Source organism: Bombus fervidus, chromosome 2 (genome assembly GCF_041682495.2).
Source record: "Bombus fervidus isolate BK054 chromosome 2, iyBomFerv1, whole genome shotgun sequence".
NCBI lineage: Eukaryota > Metazoa > Arthropoda > Insecta > Hymenoptera > Apidae > Bombus > Bombus fervidus.
In genome coordinates this window covers 13,975,357-13,992,055 of record NC_091518.1, presented here as the reverse complement: position 1 = coordinate 13,992,055, position 16,699 = coordinate 13,975,357, and the positions used below count along the sequence as shown (strand labels likewise).

The following is a 16,699-nucleotide window of genomic DNA, read 5'->3' as shown; positions in this document are numbered from 1 at the left end:
TTTAGTAGTTGGCAATTGATCTTGATACAAAATAGAAATATTACTAGGGAAAGTTACTAACCGGTAAGTCTCGGCAGGTGTCTTGTACAGGTGTTCAGTCGGCTAGTGGCGCGTATTCGCGTGTCCGGTATATACGTTATTCTCTCGGCACGATAAAGTATTTTACCGATGTTGAATAAATATATAAAAAAAAGTGTGTGAAATTTTTATTTCAAATCCATAAAAATGTCTCGACCATGGTGTGAAGTGATAGATTCGAAATATCGCGAAAGGTGATTATTGCTAAGAGTAAAATTTTCACACGAAAGATTGGCGGCCGACATCGCGGGTTATATTGCAGTTGGATATTATGCTAATCACATTACGGTCAGAATGCGGGAGGAAGAACTTGAGATATCACTCAAGGTAATCAAAAATTTAATTTTATTTTCCTTTTTTATACTTTTCTACCGATAATACATATTATCATTTTATACTTTCCATAAACATAATTTTAATTGGCGCGCTTTTAAATGTGTTAGAACACATTAATATATTCTCTATACAGAAAAAGCAGATTACTTGTTTACACCAAGCGTAACCACTTTTATTTATATCTATATTTTTTATACCAAAATTTAAAATGACAGCAAGGTAATTATATTTAAAAGTCTCGAATGCTAATTAGTATTTAAGCGATATTGTTTCACCGAAGTTTATATTGAATTTGAAATCAACTTTTCGAAATGCGTATGCGCAGTGACAAATCTGCAGTATCATATGAACATATATATATATATACATACATAACATAACACAAGTGAACCGGCTTAATATACTATAGGTTAGGAATGGTCTTTCCGTTTCAATTATTTTTTCAAACAAAAGAGAATGGATAAGAAAAACAATTATAAATGTCGAGATAGAGAAATAATATAATTATTGTATATGATGTTTTTTCAAAAGCGTAAGCATTTTCACCTATAATTTTTTTAAAGTTTGTGGCACTTCAAGATTAAAATTATTTTTAAATAAGTTTAATAATCTAAATTAAATAAGATCCCTAAAATATATATATATGTAATATATATTATATATACATATATATTAATGTATATGTGAATAAGACATAATAAAAAAAATTCTTATTTTCTTAAAATATTCTTGTCTCATAGCAATTACGAAAAAGATATGTACATATGTGATATATGTAAAAATTTTATACATCATTTGTGGTCCTGCTTCAACGAATACGGTTTATCTTTCGATTGTTATAACGGTACATACTGACATTTTCATAGGCATATGCTTCTATATAAGACCATGTATTACTTTTACTATTCTTATTGTCTGTACTTACTTGGAACAACCAGTGCGTGCATGCGTGCGTCATTACATCTTATTTCACCATATAGAAATATGTAACAAAACTAATCCCTTTCTGAATAGAGTGTTTCCGCGTCTTTCGAATTATTTTTCATTAACACTGCTTTTAAAGTTAACTACATATAATGACTGCATTTCGTTTATTAAATAATTTCTACTCGAAATTAATCGTTTCGAAATGTTCTCAAACATTATATTACAGATTATAATTCAGTGCCATTCATAACCGGTTGTTTTCATTAGTATTTACTAATGATAAGATTGACGTGAATATGAATGTTAATGTTTCTTCTATGGTTATTATAAATAATCATTTTGTAAGCATACATAGATATGTATTTACTTAGTTTTCCGTTTCCGTTAAGTATTCAACCGTAGTATTCATTTGCTTGGAATGCGACGCTTTATAGTGATATTTCTTATTTAAGTAGAAGAGAAATTTTAACGGTGATTTGATCATTTGAAAATCTATCGTAATGTTCGACTAACTTGTTCTAGTCTTTTAATCGAATGCTCAAAGCAGTTATAAAATGAATAATTTTTGCATTAGAAAAATTGAAAAGGAATATCCATTTGAAAAGGATTAACGATTATATGATTAAGCAATTTATCTGCTGTCTACCTTTATATATCTCCTTTTACGACTAATGATAATTTAATATTTTTAATTAAATTTTTATACTTTGCTGATAATACTTCAGTTTACTTTAACATTTCTTTAATTTCGAAAGATAAAACTATAAAATTAGAAAGTGGGGATTAGGTTCCTCGAGAAATTCGCAGGATTAATATACACGGCTTTAATTAGTATACTGTTTGATTCTAATAGGTGTTTCTGCATCATCGGTGAAAAAAGAAGCGTAATGAAAATCATTACTTCAATGATATAATATACTAAATCAGTCGGATTATTTATAAAGAATACCAAAAAAACAGGGAGAAAATCTATGCACATTTCGATTAATAATCGCGAATACTATTTATTTACACAATGTTAATATGAAAAACAGCATTCTCCATTGAAATATTTTCTGTGAAAGCTCATAGTTTGCGAAGTTATAAAAAGTTCCAGAAATGTTTACATAATGTAATACATTACGGCATTCTTCTTTCGATCTAGTACAATATAAAATCCAGTCGTATAGTTTATAGCCCGATAATATCGATGAATTGATTACATGTAACATTTTACTAATTTAATACATATTTTCTAATTTTTAATGTATGTATATGCGCGTCTTTCATTTTTATGCGATATTTGTAATAAGTAAGAAATATATTTTGTAAATATCTAGTATTATTTCTTGAAGGGTAAAGTGATACGTTATTAATCATGTCGTATGAACGATCATTTCATTTTTTATTTTTCTTCGCAGGAATCTGTTTTGCTGGACTTATATATTATATTTCTTAAATTACTTGAGTTACTAATATATAATAATTCAAATAAAGAAGTTAATTGTTAAAAGTTTGAGATAAGTTATAATATTTTGTTAAAAAAACGAACGACCTTGGAATGTCCTTGCTATCCCCTCGCCATGTTGTTTTCTTCGTAATATTCTAATGACCATTCGTAAATTAACATGAGATATCTAGATGTCTACAAGGTGTTTGAAAAATCAGATATTTAACATTATCAATATAAATTACGTTATTTCAGAATGTTCTGAAACAATATATTATATATACGCTATATACATTTTACTATACATATATGTATTATATTTCGAAGACTTTAAGCCGTTTCGAAATTCAGATATTAAAAAATGTTTTCAATGTTCAAGTTCTATAAATATTTCTGAAGTACTCCAAATTATTTGATAAATAGTCTTAATGTTGTTTTGAATATTTTAAATATATTTTTAATATGTTTTTTATATTTGATAATTAACTTTCAGTAACTAGTAGCTAATTTTAGGGGTACCCTGTACGTTTATTAGGATATATCGGACTCCTCATACATATACATAAGTTTCAACAGAAGCTCGATCTCAAAGACCGGTTCACGTGGACTCGGGCCCTTATCGATTTAACCTACTTCTTCCTTTGGGCGAACCGTTATCTCGATTTTGGCAGAATTATTTAAGGTACGATGTCCCAGTGGACACGGTTCAGGACATTTCACAGGATTTTAAATATATTTCAACACGCTATAAAATATATCAAGTCTAAGCAAGATGTTCGAAATATTTATATTCCATCGATTCTATAAAATATCTGAGAAAAATACGTTGGAATTTACATTTTAAATGTCACTTCGTTCATTAAAATCATTCATACAGACATTGCGAAAACGTACAAAACTGTCTGATTTAACGACGACAGTGGTACCTTGCATCATCGACGAAAAATGATGGCACACCTTTGATATCGGTGAGAATGCACTTCATAATTAAGCACTTCCTCTTTTTCTTTACTTCAAATTATGTAGCGTAGTAACTGTACATGAAAAACTGTTAATCAACCTGAAATCATAAAAGTATTCACATACAACTTAACTAGATTTCCTTCCTTGTTATTTCATACTTTTATATTTCCGGACTCGAAGGCCAAACGATCCTTGCCCTATCGATCATTCCATTATACATTATACTCGCGTTAATAGGTGAACAAGTCTTTGCCCCCACGGTTCCAATACTTTGAAACACGTCCACAAAAGCGGTATCAATCATGAAAATAAATTGCAGCTATACGATAGTGTCGATTCTTACGAGTATTACCGTCATTTATTATAACTATTCGATTGGTTTCCGGTATTAATAGTTAAATGCCAGTCTATGTTTAAAGTGATCGAACACGTTGCTGTGAAAAACGAAACAGTTGTACGTATGTGCTGTGTAATGGGCTTGAATATTCGACGATATCGCAAATATACGTCGTACACGCTCAGATTGAAAAGCAACACCTCTTTATGACGCTCTTATCGATTGCTTCTTCCATGTTCAAACGTTCTTATTTCTGCGATCGAATATGTTTGGTCATTATTGATCGACGAAATGCAATTTCGAAGCAAGTGAATCATTCTCGTATCGTTCTGGATAAGAATCGTCACAGGTGTGTTAGATATGCGTTAGTCGCAATATACATATCTCAATTATTAAGATCCTTGCTAATGTGTTAATTGCACCAATTAGTATCGTTGTGTTTATACGTACATAAATTCTATTATTCTAATTATATTAAATATTTCTAAGAATTAAAAAATAAATTTTGCAATGTTGCACCTTACTCTGCAAAATGAAACCGACACGGTTTAATATTCGCGTTATCGAATAAAGAGGCGACCGATTTTATTCAATCGCCTCATAATTTGCTGGCAAGAAAGTTGCGCGAGAAATTAGCTACAGGATCTATGCTGTTTTTTGCTCGTCTCGACCTACAGGTTTTAGAAAGTCTACCTTCCAGATGATCCTACATGCATGTACGTACGCTATCACTGGACAATTTGAAATTGTCCCTAATGACAGATAATATCGATGCAACGTTCGCAACGAAACAATTCGACGAAGTCGGTGATACGAGTTTTCATCGATCAGATCATTGAGTGCATATGAAAATCTTTATTTACAGGTGGTGATAGTCGGTAATGGTGCTGTGGGGAAATCGTCGATGATCCAAAGGTTTTGCAAGGGTACTTACACGAGAGACTATAAGAAGACCATCGGTGTCGATTTTCTGGAACGGGAGATAGAGTAAGTAAACGTGAAAAAATGAAGATTAAAGGAAAAGGATAAAAGTAGTTCGTAGTAAAGCGTTCTTTATTATTATTTTCTTCGATGAGACTTTAATACTACAAACGAAATGACTATCGATGACGATGCCATTTAATACCTTAAAAGTAGCCTACGATGTACAAAAAGTCTTTTTTCTTACCATAATCGGATTATCACGAAATCTTTATTGGTCAACCGAGAAAAATCCGTTTGAATAAGCTTCGATCTGGTTGATTACGATGGCGCGGAGCTGTTCGACTGATAAAAAAAGGATCGTTTCACCCAATCTTGCTAGCCTCGACGAGAAAATTCATCGTGTTATTTCTCTACACTTCGACGGGGTCCTTTTGCGCATAAAACATTGTTGGTACGTGAAGCGCATAATGAAACCCTCTCGAAGTCCCTTCGATCAACCGAGAAACTCGATTTCATTTATTTGCTCGTGCAGCTTATCGAAGACCTTGAAGCGATTGTTGTTTCAGAAAACGTGTACCTGCGAGTATAGTCGAAATAATTACACTACGTAGGAACACGCGATATCGGGGCGAAAAATCATAAAGAGGGTTCCGATTGTGGTTTCTAAGGCGGCAGAATTTCGTGTTACCGTCTAGATTGGAAAAGAATATCTCACGAACGGTGGGAATATTAATATCCGGGAGGAGAGGTAAAAATTTGTTTTCATACTGCTAAAAATATAGGAAGATGAGGAAGAAGTTGTAAGCCGTCGGTCGATAATTAAAGACTGTGTTAAAAAAGAATGTATAATAGACTGTATTCTGACCCGAACAGATACATTCTTCGAGTTAATTACGTTCTGCGGGAGAACGTTCTACTCTTATTGTTAGTCATCGTTTCATTATTTTCTGGAAGGTCGACCAAGCAATATCCAATTGCTCTTTAAATTCGATTTCGATTGTAAAACGCAGTATCAAATTAAATCTTCGTTGTTAAATCTGTTTAATAACATTCATAGTATGCGTTCGTTAGTTCATTCGATTGCTAATTAAAAAGAAACTGGCTGTTGCTTTCACGTATCTTTCTTATAGTACTTCATACGGTGTCTTTTCTTCTCGTACAATTGCATAATTTAAAAAATGTACACTCTTTGACTCGTTTCCTTAAAATGATTTGATTACGAATCGTCGGTCTATAGTTTATAGATTCATCGATAGGATGAATACACATATCTGGATGAAATCTTCGTAAATTTTTGCACGACTAAGCAACGAAACAGCGTTCGTTGCCTTTTAAGCGCCAAATATTTCGCGTACGGTTATACAGATGTTCGTCAAGACGTTTTTCTAGAAGCAAGTGTGCGTTTCTAGGTCCCTGAGAAATGCGCGTGTTATACGTCTCGACACGAGCTATCGTGGGATACTTCCTGATGCACATTTGCCCCGCGATAATCGTAGTCGCCTTTTTAAGAAGGGAAGTCCTTTTTACGCCTCCTTTCTTCCAACGCGTTGCAACAAAACAAAAGACGTAGCCTGTAAAAAATCGGTAAATTGCCTAAGAGACCAGCTACAACGAAGCGTAACACGATTTAATAAGCGAACATTTTATAGTCGGTAGGCTTGAACGAATAGTAATTTTAAATCATTGATCTTGGCTCAAGTCAATGAAGATACCGATAACTGTACACCTTTCGAGTAATGAATGGAGAGTTCGTTAAATCGAATAACGGAATGTTCTACGATGCTCGATCTCGTGCAAATTTATGGGTTTGTTTGGAAGAAACGCGGTCGAGTTTTCTCTTTTCCCTTTTCACGCGCCTTAAGTAGATCGAGGAATTTAAGACAAATCGGTGTTTTACGGCATTTCGTTGTAAATATCAACGTAGTTCAAAAGGACTTTCCATCGATACGTCTTAACAGTCCCTTTTTTTTAAAGAAAAAAGGGGAAAAGGAGCATTGCAGGTTCATGCATATGCATCGGTGTTTTAAGTACAATGTCCCGCTACCGGTGACCTTCGTCACGACAGCCTTTCATCCGACTTTATTTAATTTGCACGTGCGTATATCTACACACGTTGGTCGAGAAATATTTTACGGCCGAAAGTTCCGTGCACGTCCTCGATCGCGTGATTTTACAGTATTTTGCGCCGGACCTGTCGAGTTGGTAATATCACAAAAGAAGAAAATGCACGTCCTTTCGTCGTTTTCTTATTACTTGTGTAAACCGGAGTTTATCTGAAAAATTTAATCTAACGTTTTTTTTTTTCTTAATACATTTTTATCTAATATGATGATTCACTAATGTATTCTCATCGATAGGAATAAAGTTCTTACTATCCCGAAACGAAACGAAACGAAACGAAACGAAACGAAACGGAACAGTCCAGCATCTAATTATCCAAGATATCTTAATCGTTGTCAACAATTTTGGACAAAACTATGTAGCACAAGAATCGAAATAAATTCCAGGACAGCGATGGTCGGCGATCGAATCGAACCTAGCTAACAGAAACTCACCAGTAAGCTACGATATTACAAGAACGTTATTTGAAAAGCCATAACGCGTATAAATCATTCCATCGTTCGTATTGATTTACGAAGCAAAATTACATCCACTACATTTGCTAAAGATCGGACGTGTCGTAAATCATTTTACTCGTTTCCCGTTCACGAAATGGCGAGAAAATAGAGAACTAGAACGTCCTCTGAACAGCTGGAAGCCCAGAGTGAAACAATTGAATGAATTTTTCACTAGGCACTCATTTACCCTACTTTCTTAAGTAAACTATTATTTCGTAAAAGCATTCCAAGTTTTCTAAGAAGTTTGTCTTATTGTTGCACAGGGTGGATGGCGAGGACGTAAGACTGATGCTGTGGGATACTGCCGGTCAGGAGGAATTCGACGCAATCACTGCGGCTTATTATCGCGGCGCCCATGCCTGCGTCCTCGCTTATTCAGCCACGGACAGAGATTCCTTCGACGCCATTCCTTCGTGGAAACTGAAGGTACGACTCTTGTGCACACGAGCACGTTTCCGTAGGTAGTCACGACGGATGGTGGAATGTGAAAGTGAAGGTGCCATTAATGCAGGGGGCTGATTTTAAGTCGCTCTACGGTTGAATGTTTCCATAGATAGCGGCACATCGATCTTAGATAGTTTTACCAAGATGCATTTCATAGAATCATGCTTGCTCTAAGGGAATCCGTTATACGGTCATATATAAGTATTCAATAGTATTTCTGATGTTTGAGTTCTCTTATTAGCATAAAAGATAATAATCTAATGTTACTTTTTCATTGAAATCGTTATAACGTAAACTGTAGTCATTCTACTAAGCTGTATGTAAATATTGTTCAAATAATTTTCTAAAACGTAATATTACCTCAACGAAGTTGGAAATCATATGATCTTGAATGATTTAGAAAATTTTTAGTTCTCTTTAATATTTTATCCGATACAATTTGTAATGAGTATGCAGAATCTTCGAAACAAGTTAAGCGAACGGAGAAAAACTGAATCTCTCATCGATACACTTTTTGACTTCCCTCCATGTAAAACGAGTTTAAGTAAAGAATGCATGCGATTCTTGTGATACGTACCGGAGATAATACCTTAAAGGTATTCACTTAGAGAATCGTAGTTTTATACGGTGTTCCTCAATGGTCCCTTTTTTGCACACAGTCAACGGAACAATATAACAACACGTATAATTGGAAGTTAATCAGTGTTATAGGGCTGTATAAAGAACAGCGACGAAGATCTTTAATTATTTCGATGAAGATTCCTACAAAATATTACAGCAGAGTAATATAAGTTTATATATAGGATTAATAATGATGATATAAACATGTTCATCAGTAAGTCATGGCTAATACTGACAAAAAGCATGTTAGTGGCAAACGACTCCGAACATCGTTCGAGATCATCGGATACGCTCTCGAATTCCTTTCGTAGAAACTTGTACGTTCGCTTTTTTCTTTCGTTGCGGAGAAACACAGTCGAGAAAGGTGTAACTGAGTCTCGAACAGATACAAATCGGCGCGAATAGTTATCACTTTGAATCATATTTTGTTTCGATATAGTACTTCTACCGTATATTATATATATTTTCTTGCAAAGTTAGCAAATTAAACGAAGGTTTAAATGGGGACTCAATTAGAATTTGTTTAAAGCCCGACTAGTCTAACTTATAAAATCGTTTCCTGATTGTTCGAAATTTTCACAAACAGTAGCTACTCTGTTAGCGTTAATTAGAAAAAAAAAGGCTTTGAATTGTAGTTCACAGACTGATAAAGCGGTGATCTATTTTGCTTTGCAGGTGGAGAACGAGTGCGGCGAAATTCCCACGGTTCTTGTACAAAACAAAATGGACCTCGTTGATCAGTGCGTCATTGATCCGTAAGCGTAACGCCTAGTTTGCTTAATTAGCGGCGCAATTTCGAGTAATCTCGAGCATAGCATTGTTTCAGGGACGAAGCTGAGAGACTTGGTCGTGCCCTCGGCTGTAAGCTTTTAAGAACATCCGTGAAAGAGGACGTTGGAGTCATGAGCGTCTTCCGGCACTTGGCATCAAGATGTCTCCATGAGATGCGTCGCTGTGACGATGATTATCAGGATGACCTGAGATTATACTCAGCCGGACCTAGATCTCCTTCCGTAATAAGTGAGTTGATTCTTTTGCCTCTGTTTTCTCTTCGCCGATAGTGTGAATTATTTCATAATAGGAATTATCAAGTATCGTTAATATTATACAACTATTGATAAATGGAAAATATATTTGTGTTTCATTTGAAGGAATCTAGTAGATACCGTAGAGTAGGATTACGCATCCGTAATACTTCAAAAACACAGATGATAGAGTTAACGGCTCCGTTTATACAGGTTTCTCATCATAAAATCTACAACTGTTGTTGATCGTTCTTAACTTTCATTTATCTACTTTTACCCTGAATTCAGTGAATTAAAATTAAGAAGTGTTTCAAATCGATCTCATAACTTCATGTATACCAAGGATTCGTTCGTTTCAGGCGCAAAGAACGTGGAAAATTGGTAATGAATGGTATCATTGATCGCGGCTCGTATCAGCTATTAAACGCACAAATTTGTACGAAAGAGAACAATGGAGTATCGTCGATTCACACGTGGCCGATTTGATATAGACGCTGTCCAGTTGTTTTAGCCGGTAATAGCTGTGTGAAAAGAACAGTGCGCTTTCTTGGAAACTCCTCGAGAAGATGCATAATGTATTAACTGTACCGGATACGCACGCTTGTATTTACGGGTTGAGTTGATTCTGCCTCTTTAAGTATATCGTCATCACGTTCGTGGCTCGTGAGGAGACAGATGTATCAAGCCAGATTCGAAATAGATTTTTGCCATTCTTTTGCCTCGTCTTTTCTCCTTATTATTTTCTTGACTCGAAGCATTCCAAGTATTTCAATGTTGCGACTGATTTATCGTCGATAAGACGAAGGATAGATCGAATGTTTGTACAGATTTAGTAGGTGGTCTACTGTGATCCGTATGTGGTCAGCAGATTTATATCTGTAGTCAACAACTATATATGCATATGTATGTATATCAGTCGATTATGGTTTTTCAAGGACGCATGTAATAACGTCTTTCGTTAAAGTACAGTACAGATTAATAAGTTCAATGTAGCTTTCTTGATAACTAAATGAAATCGAGATGACCATCTAAATAAAAAATATAATATCAAGTTTTTTTAATTAATTAAAATTTCTTTTTGTTCTGAAAGAAAATACGAAAAGGAGAGATCATATTTAACGTGTAATGTTTTATCGTGATTATTTAAAGTAATATAATCAGGAAGAGTTTTGTTACATATGGATACTATGAAAAATAAATATTCATTGATACTGACTTATTGTTAGTGTCGAGAACTTTAAGCGAGTTCCTGTAGAATGTAAATACATCTTCAGATCGCGTGACTGTAAGCATCGATCTTGATTCTTGAATAACACGCAAGTGTACGTACATAATGTACTTATACGTACACATAGGCCCGCATATTTTTCACGTGCTGTTGGACATTGTTTAAAGGATAAACTTTTTCTCCTCTTGTATCGATAGCTTTAGGGGAAATTTTTGAAATGAATTAACTTTAATGAAATGGAGATTGAAATGATTGAAATTTAAGAAAGAATTATATATGTTCAAATTAGAGGCGAAACTCTTGTGTGACGATTTAATTGTATGTGCAATATAAGAAAGTAACAATTAGAATGATCTAGTTTCACATGGGACGAAAGAAACAATCACACTTCGGCCACGAAAATGTTTAGAGCATAATTTTCAAACTGTTTCGCGAGTGTACGCGGTAAAAGTGTGGGAACGGAGCGTGAATCTCACTTACAACACCGAATCGGTCTTTAATCTATCCTGTTAATTATTTTACGCGAATGAGTTTTCTTTGAGCGTAATCACTGAACAGAAATGAAAGAAAATTATACGATATTAATTAGTTTATTTGTTAACACAAATTGTACAAGTAATTGTACAAGTAACTGTTTACAGCATATAGATTATTTACAGAATATATTAATTAAAATTTCTAAAATTATTTAGCAACATACACGTTACATGTATTTAATATAACATGTTAACGTGTAGAAGTACGAAACAGAGTGTAAGAAATTGTACTATAAATTCAATTATTATTAGCTACTTCTAAATTACAAATTTCATAATTTATGAAAATATATGTATGTATTTGTTATAGGTGCATTTAGTCCGAATGGATCCACGTGTGGTCGGAGTACAGGGAATGGTACCATAGTTTTGCGACCAGGAACCAAGGCAAAGAATCATAAGAAAAAAAATTTTGTAAAAAACGCTTGTAGGCTACTTTAGTCTTTGCGTGGATAAATACGCGATAAATTGTAACGAATACTTCAACCATGTACAGACTGATATATTCATATTTATGCAGATATAAATAGCTTTTGTACGATTGTTTCGATGCCTATAAAATTGGTTTTAGGATTGTTATGAAATACGCACAGTATTTTACGCAGAGTATCAAAGATATAACGAGAAAAATTGAATGCGATTAATTTTGAACAATATTGCGTGTATCAATTTGTGATACACATTTCCTTCGACAAACGATTATAGAAGAGCTACCACTTCATAGTTCGCTTTAACTTATTTCAATTATGCATTATTATTACGCAGTGTTTGTTAATTATGAATGAAAAAATATCAGTTTAACTAAATACTGCTTAGTTAGATACTTTTATTAAATAAAATGTGAAAAATATAGAAGGTATATAAAGTACGAGATAAAAAGAAAAGTATAATTTGTTTAAAGTAATAACCAAATGTAATTGAATCATTTTTTTATAAATTCAGTTTTTATTATTGAATATTATCAATTTTTCTATTATCTTCGATACTATTACGAACATGTGTAAATACGTCAATTTTTAAGCACTTTATTGTTTTAAATGTTTCCTGTATTAAGTACTTTTTATATTTGTGTTAAGAACATGGAATATTTTTTATGTTTCTGTAAATATATTATTCGTATGAACGCTGGAGATGAACATAGTGTTTTTTTATATGAGTCATATACTAAATTACTAAACTGTAAGTGATCGGTAAAAGGAAACAATGGAATTTTAAATACTGTAATTTAGTAAAATAGAGCTTCTATAATTAAAAGAATTAAATCACTCCACACAAATTCTTAGGAAATATTAGTGACATTAATTTATATGTAAACAAATAATGTTAACCAAATATTTTAGTTTATAAGAAAGAAAATATTATGTTGATAAAGAATACCTTTTTGTGAATCATAATTATTAAATATCATAAAAATAATTTTTAAAGAATCTATTTTAATTAATACCCTAAAAAAATTGTGATAAATTTAAAAAGGAAAATAAATATCAGAAAGCATACAAAAAGTGTACTATTCAAATTTTAATCTATTTTGTTTTATTTAAGTTATATGTACCATACTATTATAAGTAACTTCATTGTGTAAAAAAATAGATATTAGCAAAAACTGAATTCCTATCCAAACTGTACAATGTTTTGGAATTTCAAGCTCATATTAAAACTGAAATGCACTAGATTTAAAGCATAATTTAATTAAACCTATAAAAAAAAAAAGTGACTAATGATCGTATGCGATTAAAATGGCCTGGCAGTATGCTAACATATTGTAAATATTAGTGATATTTTTAATAGTAAGATAATTACGTAAATAATATAAAATAAAAAAATAATTAATTCTCACCTAAATTGAACAACTTTTGAAAATGCCAAACTGTATATAAAATTCTTATTTATATTATAACGAATATAATATAAAACAAATTGCATAAATTTTGTAGTAAATGTGATAATTCTGTCTACAATACTAAAATTACGTTATATTACAATTTTCAGTAGTATTTAAAATACGAAAATTTAAAATCACATTTTTAATATAATTAAAATTTATATGTAATTTTTAGTAATATTTCATAGTAGTCTTTTTATGGTAGTAAGCTCTATTATTTTTAAGTGGTCAATACAATAAGTTATTGTAAGGTAGACATATAATAACTAAAAACAATCACATATATACATATAATATCCACACAAAGATTAAATTGCACAAAATTTTAATAATGTGTATATATATACATTCTGTTCTCTCGCATATACAAGGTGTACAAAAACGTAAGAAGTAAGTAAAGTAAAAAAAAGGTAAGTAAATAAACTTGAGCCTAAAAAGAGTTAGTTTTTTAATTACTAAATGTTTTTGTTAATAACATATTAACTCTGCAGCATATATTTAATATGATTCCCGTTCATTATTTATTTTAACACATATTTCGGTTCGTTTGTTTGATAGAATCACGCACACTATGAAAGATCTCCTTCCCTTATTTCTTGGCGGCAGTTTTCCATTTGTTATATCAATTCATTTAACAAAGCAACTGGTTTACTATACACTATACTTTCATACACTAAACATCTAACTCGGAAACTAATGATTTTTAGATAGATGTTTATTAAGATTCTTTATCTTATTTTAATGAATACTACATGCCCCAAAGTTTTTCCCCAACTTCTTTGTACACCCTGTACATAACAAAATGTTTTTAATTTTAATGACTTCTTATTTTTATTTATCCACAATCAAATCGTTAAAGATCAACTAACACAAAATATCAAGCTTTGCATATACTTATATTATCCATTTTACTTCTTTTCAAATATAGATTCACTCAACATATTATGCTTCAATATCTACATAACGCTCCGCGTAACGCTATTCATTTTTTTTTTCCATTTGCGGCCATGTAACAAAAAATGTTTTGAACCGTTCTTTAATGATATTGAGTGTACTGCAAATGAAGATAAAAAAACTCCAAAAATACTTCGCTTTCATAGAGAAACCAAGGTCATTTTAACAAAAGTAAGACTATATATTGCTTTTTCTATGAGATTGATGGGGACTTTACAATAAAATCAGAAAGCACATTACATGATATTTTTATTAACTGAATATCAGATTTACAGCACACTTTATTTTAACACTTATTCAAATTGCATACCGTCTTCTATAATACGACATTTTGCTCTTTTATAGAAAGTTATTATTTTGTTATTAGAGTGGCTGGATGTACAACTCTACATGATGTAGCAATTCCTTCCTTATGAAATGTAAATAATTCTGAAATGCATCAGCAAGTGAAATATTACTTCCACTACAATGAACCTATTATTGAGTTAATAAAAATATAATGAAATATGCTTTTTACATTTCTTATAAAATCCTATACAATCTCATGGAAAAAGCAGCATATAATCCTATTTATGTTAACCAAGATGACACTAGTTTCATTATGAAAACAAAGTATTTTCGGGATTATCTCAAAACATTCTTTGTTACATGGCTGCAAATGGCAAAGAAATAGCGAGTCGCGTTACACAGGACACCCTGTATGTTATAATCATTTATTTCGAAAATAAACATTTTTAATTCTCGAAATCTTTTAAGTAAGTACGGAAATATTTATTATTTGTTATAGTGATTTTAAATAATTTCCTATCATAATTAACGCACATATACAAGTGTAATATGCATAAAAGCTTATTTTCCCAGATAGCAAGGCGTAGAAATAGTACATGTAGAGAAAAAGCTCATAATATATGATACTTTTTGTACATTTACCATAAACATTATTCAATTATCAAGCACCCTGCTATAATCAGTTTTTCTCAAATCTCTTTTCAGATAACTAGGTCGTATTGATTACTGATTTAAAGAGTTACTTATCTGACTTCTTTTAAAATCAGTTATTCCAAATAGAGCTTTACAGTAATTTAATTGTGTGCATTTTATCAATATAGTCTAATAGTCCCTGCAGTCTCTTTTTTATTCGTTTCTGATCATCCATAGTACACCCAAGAATTGCTGTTTCAAAGATTTTATCGGAATGGCCAACACTATGTGAAGTACAAGCATTCATAAAAGATGCACAACGCTGCCGAGTTCCAGTTGGATCATCACGGAGGCCAACAACTAAACTATCTATCAAACCATTTACCTGAATGAACCAATTTGTATTACTAAGGATTTCATTAAGAAAAATAATGATAAATTAATATAAAATATATAATATGATGTATAAACCTGATGTAGCGCTTCTTCTTGAATTTGATCACGCTGAACTTTAACCAACACATCAACTGTTAAACATCGCATAGACAATCTTTCAGCATACCTCATCACATCGTCCTTGTCAGCTATTTTCAAAAATAATATTGAATAATAATAATTTTGTATAATCCTTTGTAGGTTATGTTCAATAAAACAAAAGCAGTATCATATATAACCATTGCTACCATACAAATACAGTAAATACAGTTACGTAATATTATAGCGATATGAATTTTATACAAAAATTTTGGAAATTTTTTAAATGTTTCTAGATACAGAAAGCATTGATCTTGCATTTTCAAGATTAGTAAAACAAATACTTACTTTCATCTAATCCACTTAAAATGTCATTGTTTCTAAGTGTGTCTAAGGTAGTCAGGAGTGTATCTCTCTCTTCTTCGAGTCTCCAAGCATCTTTCCTCAGTTGTTCTACATGCACTTCGATCTGATCAAGAAGGCTGACTAACCTGTCTTTCGGCTTTGTTGAACCATCACAATCCACGCTTTCCATAATATGTGGTAATGGATTATCCATTCTTTTCTCAAAAATTTTCAAAATTGCTCTCTAATGGCTTGGTCTTCACGTAATAACAAAACTAATAATTACATTTAAGCGCGAGGTACAACACAAAAGTCCGGCTCGCGGACAAATTTACAGATGTGTTTTTATTGTGGTGCAAAAAGATGACTGACGGAGCATGTACTTAGCTACGAACACACATAAGCATTTGACAACTGAATTACCAATCGAATAGCGCTAAATATAAAAAGTACTTCTCTCGTGGTAGTTTAGACAACTGTAATAGTTTGTAACAAACGATAATATAAAATAAAGCAAATTCATCAATATGTTTTAGTAAAGAGTGATAAATTATATATCTGTTTATTTTCGAAATTAATAATTAATGTTTTATCAATTTTTGTTTTAATCTTTTTATTAATTCTAATGAATTAATTTTTGTTTTAATTTATCCTGTT

General features: G+C 32.0%; 4 protein-coding genes across 4 annotated transcripts in view; 2 read left to right on the top strand and 2 right to left on the bottom strand.

Annotated features, from left to right (window-relative positions):
* The window catches only part of Blw (ATP synthase subunit alpha blw, mitochondrial), a 52,649-nt gene that overhangs the window by 20,259 nt on the left and 15,691 nt on the right, over positions 1-16,699 (bottom strand). The window lies entirely within an intron of this gene.
* Positions 1-16,699, top strand: part of Rpl38 (ribosomal protein L38) — a 34,181-nt gene that overhangs the window by 16,188 nt on the left and 1,294 nt on the right. The window lies entirely within an intron of this gene.
* On the top strand, positions 106-12,882 carry Rab23 (RAS oncogene family member Rab23). The gene is made up of 6 exons (XM_072022027.1): positions 106-405; positions 4,936-5,057; positions 7,876-8,038; positions 9,353-9,432; positions 9,504-9,697; positions 11,777-12,882. Exons 1-6 carry the CDS (start codon positions 373-375, stop codon positions 11,905-11,907), a joined length of 723 nt encoding a protein of 240 aa, XP_071878128.1. The 5' UTR covers positions 106-372; the 3' UTR covers positions 11,908-12,882.
* Positions 11,502-16,429, bottom strand: LOC139997941 (BAG family molecular chaperone regulator 2). Its single transcript, XM_072022029.1, has 3 exons — positions 16,046-16,429; positions 15,695-15,807; positions 11,502-15,608 (listed from the first exon to the last, which is right to left on the bottom strand). The coding sequence occupies exons 1-3, from the start codon at positions 16,254-16,256 to the stop codon at positions 15,375-15,377; spliced, it is 558 nt and encodes a 185-aa protein (XP_071878130.1). The 5' UTR covers positions 16,257-16,429; the 3' UTR covers positions 11,502-15,374.

Bases quoted from the DNA above. Each gene is read 5' to 3' on its own strand.
- LOC139997941 (XM_072022029.1), bottom strand. From the start codon at position 16,256: ATGGATAATCCATTACCACATATTATGGAAAGCGTGGATTGTGATGGT. The intron at 15,808-16,045 runs GTAAGTATTTGT...TTTTGAAAATAG, and splicing joins TTTAAGTGGATTAGATGAAA to CTGACAAGGACGATGTGATG. The intron at 15,609-15,694 runs GTTTATACATCA...TGGTTCATTCAG, and splicing joins AAGAAGAAGCGCTACATCAG to GTAAATGGTTTGATAGATAG.
- Rab23 (XM_072022027.1), top strand. From the start codon at position 373: ATGCGGGAGGAAGAACTTGAGATATCACTCAAG. The intron at 406-4,935 runs GTAATCAAAAAT...CTTTATTTACAG, and splicing joins AACTTGAGATATCACTCAAG to GTGGTGATAGTCGGTAATGG. The intron at 9,433-9,503 runs GTAAGCGTAACG...GCATTGTTTCAG, and splicing joins GATCAGTGCGTCATTGATCC to GGACGAAGCTGAGAGACTTG.